An 11,060-nucleotide genomic window follows, 5' to 3' on the forward strand; every position below is an offset into this window, starting at 1 on the left:
ACCACAACAAAATACAAAAAGTATGAAAAATAATATAAAATTATAAAAAATAATATTGCAAAATATTGTTTAATTACAAAAAAAAACAAAAGTATACTAAACATTTAAGCACATGACGAAATCGTCAGAATAAAAGGAGATAAGTATTACCATCATTAATACAGCCAGTTCACACGATTGACATTAATCCGTTATTTTCATCTGAGTATTGACTTGATATGCTGTCACCTATATCAGGATTTTACGTTAAACTATGGAATTCATAAATAATCCAGCAATATATGTTACATATATATATTAGGGTGTTCGGAAAGTTCGTTTCAAATTTTTGAAATAAATTAAAAGCGCAATATTTTACACAAAGAGGAACTTTATTGAAGTAAATATGTACCGTTTTGTTCAACGACCTTGGCCCATTTTTTAGGAAGCTGCATGATGCGTTTGCTCCAAAATAAAGGTTTCTTATTGGCGAAGAATTTATCAAGATGACTTTTGAGGACTTTCAAAGACTCGAATTTCTTGTCCCGAAGAAAATTTTTTTTTGAAAGAAATACACTCAAACGCAAAAAACCCGGTAAAAATTTGGGAAAAAATTACAAAATTTCAAATGATCATAACTTGGTAAATAATGAAGATACATATATGCGCAGAAATGAAAAATGAAGCTTGAAACGTCCTCTTTAAGAATATCTGAATGGCAATTATGCTCGGCCATTTTTTTCAAAATGGCGGATGATAAAGTGAGAGGATGCAAAATTGATAATCAAAGGTCCGTGTTTGCGATGGTGTGCATCAGGTATCGCAGCGTAATGGGACCAAATGCACATGAAAGTATAGTGTTATCTTTAAAATGCTACTTTACCGAGCTCGATGTGATCATTTTTCACTGAGTTGTTCCAAATTTTGCTAAAAATGCGGTTTTCTTGTTAAATTTGCATAATTCAGTGAATAAGTATCGCATCAAGCTCTATAACGAAGTATTTTAAAGAAAACATTCTATACTTTTAGGTACTTTTCGTCCCATTGAGCTGCGACATTTACTTTGCTCCATGCGCCGTCGCACGCTCGAACCTTTTTTTAGCAACTTTTCATGTTCTCCTTTTTATCACCCGCCATTTTGAAAAAATATCATTGCGCACAATTTCGATAGATCTTTCGAAAAGTACGGTTTCAAAGCTTTCAAATCGTTTTTGAAATTTGCTGCTAGGATATTTAGATGTCGAGATATTCAATTTCGAATTTGCAACAAATGTCGATTCAGCGAGGCTTAAGGGGCTAAGAGGCTCTGCGGTTCGTTTGGCTCTTTCATAATTTCAATAGCCGCGTTCATTATTCTCTATACAATAATTTACATAATTTTGCGAATTGGAAATTTAATTTTTATCAAAAGTTATCATTCTTTACCCTTCAGTTACGCATGATCACTGTGGTATACACTTTAGTTCGCGAAGCTGTCCCTAGCTCTCTACCTTCTCCGTACGATTGGCCATTATGGTACACAGCTTGAATATGCTGTTCAGGATCGCGTCTGAGTTCGCGGTGACCCGGCGCGCGGGATGCCGAGTCGCTGGACGCCACCTGAACGTCGAAATTCCCTGGCGCTCCTAATCCACGGAGCCGCCGCGACGCGGCGATCTGGGTTGTCGCGCGCGCGAGCCTCTCGGCTCGCACGCGAGTTCGAGCTGCCCAGGGCATATAAGAGTGCCTGCGGAGACGATCAGAGATTGCCTTCGTACAGCTTTGGGCCTTCGTACTGTCCACCGCCGATAGTGGCACTATCTCTTGTACGCTGGACTTCGCGAGTTTGTCAGTACGCCGGGCTTACGTTCTGGCTTGACTGAGATTCTGTCGGTGCGCCGGGCTTTAATGCCTGGCTTGACTGGATTTTTCTTAAATGTATGTGCCAAGACAATAAACAAAGACAAACAATTTTCCTTTTCCGAACGTGTTCACTCCGATAAGCGCTGCCTCGTGCGACTTTTCTTTTTTCGTGATCTTTTCCTTTCGAGGCGCGTTGCTTCGTGCAACTTCATCAATTTAAACCATAATTGATTGTTTCGCATCGAAATTATTGCGTCGATTATGGCGACGATAAATCCTGAAAAGGCTGCTCAAGTTATTGCTTTAATTGAAGATGGTAGAAGTCGAAGGTACGTTGCTCAGGCACTTGATTTGTCAGTGTCAACTGTGCAACGTGCTTATGCCAGGTACTTACAAACCAATTCTTTCCATAGAAGGCCTGGTTCGGGACGTCCTCGATGTACCAATCACAATGATGACCGATTTATTGTTTCAAATTCGTTAAGAGACAGACATCGAACATCTGTTCAAATTAGAAACAATTTAAGGGATGTCCGCAACATTAATGTATCCGTTAACACCGTTCGGAGAAGATTAAAGGAACAAAATCTGCTTTCGCGCAGGCCAGCAGCTGTACCTTTGCTTAAATGTCACCATCGTGTAGCTCGACTCAATTTTGCAGTTGAGCATAGAGACTGGACTTACGCAGACTGGAGCAAAGTACTCTTTAGCGATGAATCTCGTTTTTGTGTCTATTCTCCAGATGGACGAGAACGAGTTTATCGTCGCGGTGGAGAACGATTTGCAGACTGTACGGTAAGTGAGAAGCATAGCTACAATGGAGGCTCTGTAATGATTTGGGCAGGAATTTCAGCTAATGCTCATACAGATCTGCACTTTTTTGACAAGAATATGAACGCAGATGTATACGTGGAAGACATACTCATTCCGTATGTTGTTCCGTACGCACTCTTCATCGGACAGAACTTCTTGTTTATGCAAGACAATGCTCGACCATACACTGCGAGAAGAGTGCTTGATTTCTTCGATGAAGTTGGCACAAATCGACTCGATTGGCCAGCAAATAGTCCAGATTTAATCCAATCGAACACTTATGGGACAACCTCGGCAGGAAAGTACGAAATCACGTACCTGCTCCTCAGTCACTGCGAGAACTGCGAATAATTCTCGAAAACGAATGGAATACAATTACGGAGGATGAAATTAAAAGACTAATAAGGAGTATGCCTGATCGTATGAATGAGGTAATACGCGCACGAGGCAGTCGAGGTCATACCCACTATTAGTACACACACACCACACACAGCAGAGAGGGTTTGAAGTCATTAATTACTGCAGGAGTGACGAACTGCGGGGTCCTTATCTCTGCTGTAACACCACACACACACACACACACACACACACACACACACACACACACACCACAAGGAGGGTGTGAAATCTTGAAATACTGTGGAGCTGACGAACCACGGGGTGCTTATCCTTGTGGTACACACACACACACACACACACACACTACATACAATGGGACTTTTCCTACCAGTAAAACTCCAAGCGGTTTATATTGGGAAGACTTACAACCATAATTTGAGCTAATGACAGCGGTATCTTAAAACGCAATTCATCTTTATTACGTAATATCGATTACGCAAAATGAAGAACCTAAATTGAATTTTACTTTCATTTCCCTGGCTTTCAAAATAATAAATGCAAATCATTGAATATATTGTGCTGGTTATGTAAATTATTATATAGAGAAACATGAACACAGCTATTGAAATTATGAAAGAGCCAAACGAACCGCAGAGCCTCTTAGCCCCTTAAGCCTCGCTGAATCGACATTTGTTGCAAATTCGAAATTGAATATCTCGACACCTAAATATCCTAGCAGCAAATTTCAAAAACGGTTTGAAAGCTTTGAAACCGTACTTTTCGAAAGATCTATCGAAATTGTGCGCAATGATATTTTTTCAAAATGGCGGGTGATAAAAAGGAGAACATGAAAAGTTGCTAAAAAAAGGTTCGAGCGTGCGACGGCGCATGGAGCAAAGTAAGTGTCGCAGCTCAATGGGACGAAAAGTACCTAAAAGTATAGAATGTTTTCTTTAAAATACTTCGTTATAGAGCTTGATGCGATACTTATTCACTGAATTATGCAAATTTAACAAGAAAACCGCATTTTTAGCAAAATTTGGAACAACTCAGTGAAAAATGATCACATCGAGCTCGGTAAAGTAGCATTTTAAAGATAACACTCTATACTTTCATGTGCATTTGGTCCCATTACGCTGCGATACCTGATGCACGCCATCGCAAACACGGACCTTTGATTATCAATTTTGCATCCTCTCACTTTATCATCCGCCATTTTGAAAAAAATGGCCGAGCATAATTGCCATTCAGATATTCTTAAAGAGGACGTTTGAAGTTTCATTTTGCATTTCTGCGCATATTTGTATCTTCATTATTTACCAAGTTATGATCATTTGAAATTTTGTAATTTTTTCCAAAATTTTTAGTGTACCGGGTTTTTTGCGTTTGAGTGTAGATAGTAGTCAGATGGGGCAATGTCAGGAGAATATGGAGGATGAGGAAGAACGTCCCATTCGAAGTTTAACAGCTTCCTACGGATAGACATTGCGACGTGAGGTCTGGCGTTATCATGATGCAAAACAATTCCACGCCTGTTGGCCAATTCAGGGCGCTTCCGTGCGATGGCAGTCGTCAGTTCATCCAGTTGAAGGCTGTACTTCGCCGCGTTGATGGTTTCGTTTGGTTGAAGAAGCTTATAATATACCACGCCCTTAAAATCCCACCAGATACTCAGAAGAACCTTTTTCGCGTGAAGCCCCGGCTTGGCTACTGTTTGCGTAGACGCGTCGCTGGTTCCCCACGACCTCTTGCGGCTAACATAATTGTATAGGATCCAACTTTCATCGCCTGTTATGATCCTCTTCAAGAACGGTTCTTTTTGGTGCCGTTGAAGCAGCATATCGCAGACGTTCACACGTTCCAGCAATTGCCGTTCATTCATTTCGTGTGGCACCCACACATCCAGTCGACTTGAGAATCCTAGCTTCTTCAGATGGTCATGCACGGTGGAAACAGACTTGTGCAGAGTGTCGGCAAGTTCTTTAACTGTCACTTGAGGATTTTTGTGCACGAGATCCATAAGAAGCGTTTCATCAACCTCCTGAGGCCGGCCTGAGCGAGCTTGATCTTCCATGTTGAAATCGCCAGCTTCGAATCTTCGATACCATTTTCGAACTGTCTGGTGAGTGACGCAGGCATCTCCATATATTGAGAACATCTCATTCAGAGTCTGCGAAGCCGTGAAGCCACGTTTAAAGTAATATAACATCACATGACGAAAATGGACTTTTTGGTTCTCCATTTTTCAAACTGATTTCTGACGAAATAGTTGCAGTTAGGAAGATCTGCGAAGTTTCTTTAGCGGGCTCATAGATCCTGGAATGTTTGTTGACAAACATAAAATCGTTCAGAGCGCCCTCGTTCTTACTGATTACATAGAAATGTGGAGCGCGCGAAATTTGAAACGAACTTTCCGAACAAGCTAATACATACATGCATACAGGGTGTCCCATTTTAATCCGGCCGGCTGAATAAAATTCGAGGATGATATTTTCCAGAAAAGAATGTCAGACAAATGTTGCTCAGTTCTAAGGGGGACATTCGATGCCATCGACAATTTTGACTTCGGGTGAAGAGTTCAAGATCATTCAAGGTTAACTTTTTTTCTTAAATAGGAACTCCTATTTTTCACATCGGCAATCGATTCTACGTAAAACAATGAAACTTTGGTCTGAAGCATTTTTTTTATAACGCAAACTAATTTCACTTATTCAGCCTCCAAAATTGAAATTTTCAAACTTTCTGAATTTTTTACTCGAGAATGGTGGGGTTTGGGGGGAAATTGCAGAAGACAAAAAGTTCTTGGAATGCTACAAGGAATTCACTCGAATTTTCGCATAGTTGATCGTGTACTTTTTTCCGCCAATGTTTGGAAAGAATCTTTTATCTCATGTTCAGTACCCTCGGCATTAGCATCACCCGATGTGCACCACGTGGAGGTCGTCGATGGGATTTTGCACATCATTGGCCCTGAAAAAGGCCGATTGATTTATTATTGAACTCGATCTATGATATCAAGTGCTCAATCTGGTGCCCATTCTGTGCAATGCACATTTGCACCCTCTGGCGAAAGAGGGGGCTCTCATGAAGCCCCACGCCTAAGTACCGCGCTCCTCCCAGATTGAGAGTCAAAGGTTCGGTGTCCCGGCCGGTAGTCCGGCCGGGTTGGCCTTCCGGTGTTAATTAGGAGAGAAAGGACACCCATCCTCTCTCCTCGCCCCCGCCTTCCCCCTTTCCTACTGGGTGGGAGTGGCCCGGCCCCAACCGGTCCTCGCTCCCCTTCTCCCTGCCATCACCGACGCTCGGAGTGGGCGAGAGGGCTTACCCCTTCTCTCACCCACCCCTATCGGTACGTCGAAGACGGGCTCTAGGCGGTCGAAAAGGCAGCCTCCGACGAGCCGGTGGCCTCTCCTCCTCGGCTGGCGCCACCTCGGGCCCGCTTCCCACCCCTGAGGAGCGCCGCCCTCGTCGTCGCTCTCTGCGACCGACTCCTGGGCGACCTCCTTGCGGGACATAATGTCCCGGCAAAAGGAGGCCGCCGCTCCCCAAACCTCCTCGCTTCCGCCCATTGCTTTGAGCACATTGCGGGAGCGAGAGGGCCTCCTCTTGACACCCCACTGCCCAAGCGAGGTCACGGCGTTGCAGAGCCCTAGCCTGGCACACGGCCAGGGTGTGCTCCGCCGTGTCCTGCGGCTCCGGGCAGTGGTGACAGCCCGTGGTGGGCTCCCTTCCAATCCGGTGCAGATACCGACCGAAGCACCGTGCCCGGTAGGAGCATATGGAGCAGGTGGAGCACCTACACCATATGGAAGGTGAGCCCGTGTCCCCGCCTGTCTACCATTTCTGGCAAACAGGGTCGGACGACCTCGGCCATTCGGATTCCGAATCCTTTGGGGTCAGCCAATATGGGTGACCACCGTTCCAGGACTCGGGACCTGACCTGGGATTCCAAGGCCCTCAGGTCCCTGGCCGATGGATCTTAGCCCTCCTCGCGGAGCTCCATCACCCTCCAATAGAGAGTGTGTCTTGATTCGGCAAGGAGCTCCACGGGGGCGGGAGCCGGCCAGGGCTGTCGCCGCCCTATACGAGATGGTGCGGTACCCCCGATTCGCCTTCACGACCACCGACCGCATCGCCTGTTGCAGGCGACTCTTGTTGCGGGCGGTGGCCATAAGTCGGGGCGTCCATTTGGTCGCCCCGTAGAGAGCGATCCAAAGCACCACACCAATATAGAGGCGGCGAGCGTGCCATCCGGGGCCCCCCTGGATCCTCATCAGGCTGACCAATGCCAGGCCTGCTTTACAGACCCGCGGGGCCAGGCTCCTGAAATGGGCCTCGAAATTCCAGCGGCCGTCCAACCTCAGGCCCAGATATTTGATCGTGGGCCCAACGCGGACGCGGATTCTATCCACCAGGAGTCGGGATTCCGGTGGCGCTCCTCGACGGGGAGCATGAAAATACATGGCCTCCGTCTTCTGGAGCGCCACTTTCAGTCCCAGGCCCTTGATGATGCCCACCACAGACTCCAGCGCCGCCTCCACTCGAAGGCGAGCTTCCTCCCAGCCTCTCCCCCCGGCTACTAACGTGTCATCTGCATAGCAGATAACGTGGCAGCCAGGGGGGAAGGGAGAGCAAAGCACCCGGTCGAACATGATTTTCTACAGCAGGGGATCGAGGACCGACCCCTGCGGAACACCATGCTCCATTTTTTTTGTTCACGCAGGGGAAATCCATCATGGATACCCCCGCCCCCTTGGGGAGGGGCGGGGGTTATGTCGGACTCTTACCAAAACCCCTGCGGGATGTCTACCTGTCGGACCGTGAGGAGGGGGAGTTAGGGGAACTGCTCCCGCATTCCCTCCCCAACCCCCCGGCCCCAGGGCTCTAATCCAAGAGCCCCTCGCCTTCTTGTACCGCACTCTCCCTCCCCCTCTCGGGGAATTAGTGCAGTCCCCGGCGGGTATCTCCGCCGGTTGGCCTTCTGGTGTCACCTTGGAGGAAGGGCACATCCACCCTTCCTCCTTATCCCCCCTTTCCTTAAGGGAGAGGGGAGGATTTTTGGGGAGGTGGGCCCGACCCCATTCGGGTTCCCCACCTCCTCTTTCCCCCCTTGTCCGATCATTCAAGGGAGCGGGAGGTGTCCTCCTCGCTCCCTTCTGAATGACGGAGCCTGGCCCGAGGTGGCCGAGGGAGGCGCCGACCCGTGTAGGCCGGCGCTCTCTCCTCGTCCGTTGCCACCTCGGGCCCGCTTCCGACTCCCCCTTCCCCCCCGGGGGAGCGCCGGCCCCGCCGTCCTCTCCGACGGCGTTTGCCAGGCCGGCGCCTCCACTCGGCGGCCTCCTTCCGGGAGATTACCTCCCCGCCTTGGCAGTCCGCTGTCCCGAGCAGGACCCGGCGCTGCTCCTCCCATGCCGCGCAAGCGGCCAGGGTGTGCAGCGCCGTGTCCTCTTGCTCGGGGCAGTGGTGGCACCTAGCGGTGGGCTCCTTCCTTATCCGGTGCAGGTATCTCCCAAAGCATCCGTGCCCGGTCAACACCTGCACCAGGTGGAAGAACATTCCACGCCCCCTCCTGTCCGTCATTTCCGACAGAGAGGGGCGGACAGCCTCTGCCGTTGCGAGACCGGACCCTCGGGGATCGGCTAGCAAGCCTTCCCACCGCTCCAGTGTCCGGTCTCTCGCCTGAGTCATCAGGGCCTTCAGGCCCCTGGCCGTCAGCTCTCCACCCTCGCGGAGCTCCTTTATCCGCCAGTAGAGGATTCTCCTCTCCTCGGCCAGGAGCTCCACAGGGGGGAGCCGGCCAGGGTGGTCGCCACCATGTATGACACGGTGCGGAACCCCCGAATCGCCCTGATCATAAGGGGCCTAAGGGCCTGCCTCATTTGCCGCTTGCCCACCGCAGTGGCCAGCAGCTGAGGAGCCCAGATAGGCGCCCCGTACAGGGCGACCGAGAGAACCGCACCGACATACAGGCGGCGAGCCTGCCATCCTGGGCCCCCTTGGGCACGCATCAGCCTGGCCACGGCCAGTCCGGCTTTGCGCACCCTGGGGGCCAGCTGCCTCAAATGTGGCCCGAATGACCACCGGCTGTCCAACGTCAGGCCGAGATATTTCATTGTCGGCCCGACGCGGACGTGGACGCCATCGACTAGGACCCGGGTCTCCGGCGGCGCCCGACGCCGGCCGTGAAAGAACACAGCCTGAGTCTTCTGGGGCACCAGCTTGAGACCAGGTCTCCGATGGTTCCCACCACCGATGCCACTACCACCTCCGCGCGGAAGCGGGCCTCCTCCCAGTTCTTCCCTTCGGCCACCACTAACGTGTCGTCTGCGTAGCAGACGACGTGGCAGCCATCGGGGAACGGAGTGCGAAGAACCCGGTCGAAGCCGATGTCTCATAGCAGGGGGCCGAGCACCGACCCCTGCGGGACACCGCGCTCCATGGTGCGCCAGCCTAGAACCCCGCCTTCCTTCGTGAAGGCAAGGTCTCTGTCCCCGAAGTAGGCGGATATTATCCATCGGAGATAGGCGGGCACCTCGAAGTGCTCAAGAGCCCGTCCTATCTCCGGCCAGGGCAGGGTGTTGAAGGCATTGGAAATGTCTAACGACATCGTCAGCAACACCCCGCCCCTTATCTCCACGACCGCCCGGGTCAAGTCCCGGACCCACTGGATTGCATCCAGCGTGGATCGTCCGGGCCTGAACCCGTATTGGCGGTCGTGGAGGTCCAGCCTACTCGAGGACATGTGCTGGACGAGGCGGTCGGCAATGATGCGCTTCAGCATCTTGCCCACCTCGCCCAGCAGGCATATCGGCCTGTAGGCTGACGCACTACCGGGCTCCTTGCCCTCCTTCGGGAAGAGGGCCAGTTTGGCCCTCCTCCACTCGGGGGGGAAGACCCCCTCCCTGAGGCATCCGGTCATGACCCTGCACGTGGCCGCGGACAGGTCCCCTTCGGCCAACCCAAGAGCCCAGGCGCGGTCCGAAATCGCGTCGGGGCCAGGGGCTTCGCCCCTGCCCCGAGCTTTCTCCGGGCCTTGGCGAGCTCTTCTGGAGTGACCTCCAGGCCCTCGTCCCAATCCCCCTCCCCCATCTCTGGGGAAGGGATCACTGGGGGCCCCCTTCCGCCTCCTTCCTGCTCCTTCTTCTTCTTTCTGCCTCCGCCTATCTTTTTATCCTCCATTTCGTCTTTCTCTCCTCCACTGTCAAATAATCCTCTATCCTTTCCCTCCTGCCTCTCAGTTTCTTCTTCGCCTCCATCACTTTCCTTTTTTTCCTCCAAACTACCTAACTTTACCATCCACTCCCCTTCTTTCTGCTCTTTCCCTAGCCTCTTCATTTCCCTCATTTCTACTTCTAACTCTATTCTCCGCCATACCTCCTTAACACCCTTCTCCAGCCCTTTCACCCCTATCTCTACCCCCCTTATCACCACGTTTTTTCTCCTCTCCTCCCTCTCCTTTTTATCTATCCTTATCTCCAACTCCCTTATCCTTCTTCCCCCCTCCTCCTCCATTCCTCCCTCTTTCATCCTCTCCTCCTCCTATTTCTCCCATCTCCCCAGCCTTTCCTCCATTTTCTTTATTTTTTCCTCCCCCTCCTTCCTCTCTCTCTTCCATTCCTTCCTATATCATGTATTTACATGATTGAATGTGTGACATTCTAAAATAGATAATAGGTAATTGATACTTGATGTTTACTGAGAAGTTGGCAGAGAAAGGCAAATTTATGCGTTAAATCTCGCTTTCCACTGTGTGAAAGACTTGTCATAGAAATATTGTGCAAATGCATGCATTATTGCAACTGTAAATGTAATACTGTAGCTGTAATTGTATTTGTGTATATTAATATCGCATTTTCTTCTTTGTTCGTATGCTTTGTTTAACGCTTGTGCGATATTACTGTTCCCTTTATATTTGTTTCTTTCTTTCCTTACATCCTATCATTCCTTATTAGGAAATATAAACCAATATCAAATAATTCCATTTTATAAGTGACTTATTCGACATTTGTTTATTATTTTCCCCTGATGGAAGAAACCACGACCTTCTCGCGATTTCCATCGAGCAGTAATATGGGCTTACATATTCT

The 11,060-nt window shown here is 49.5% G+C and overlaps 1 protein-coding gene across 1 annotated transcript; it reads right to left on the minus strand.

Annotated features, from left to right (window-relative positions):
• Nucleotides 1-6,952: 6,952 nt before the first annotated feature.
• On the minus strand, nucleotides 6,953-9,892 carry LOC112588331 (uncharacterized). Its single transcript, XM_025297862.1, has 4 exons — nucleotides 9,764-9,892; nucleotides 9,403-9,637; nucleotides 7,075-7,564; nucleotides 6,953-6,980 (listed from the first exon to the last, which is right to left on the minus strand). Exons 1-4 carry the CDS (start codon nucleotides 9,890-9,892, stop codon nucleotides 6,953-6,955), a joined length of 882 nt encoding a protein of 293 aa, XP_025153647.1.
• Nucleotides 9,893-11,060: the final 1,168 nt, after the last annotated feature.

Source organism: Harpegnathos saltator, unplaced genomic scaffold (genome assembly GCF_003227715.2).
Source record: "Harpegnathos saltator strain DR-91 unplaced genomic scaffold, Hsal_v8.6 scaffold19, whole genome shotgun sequence".
Taxonomy (NCBI): domain Eukaryota; kingdom Metazoa; phylum Arthropoda; class Insecta; order Hymenoptera; family Formicidae; genus Harpegnathos; species Harpegnathos saltator.

Excerpts from the sequence above, each read along its gene's own strand:
- LOC112588331 (XM_025297862.1), bottom strand. The coding sequence starts at position 9,892 with ATGACCGGATGCCTCAGGGAGGGGGTCTTCCCCCCCGAGTGGAGGAGG. Across the intron at positions 9,638-9,763 it reads CGATATGCCTGCTGGGCGAG|TGGGTCCGGGACTTGACCCG; the intron begins GTGGGCAAGATG and ends GATGCAATCCAG. Across the intron at positions 6,981-7,074 it reads GTCGTGAAGGCGAATCGGGG|GGTGATGGAGCTCCGCGAGG; the intron begins GTACCGCACCAT and ends TCTCTATTGGAG.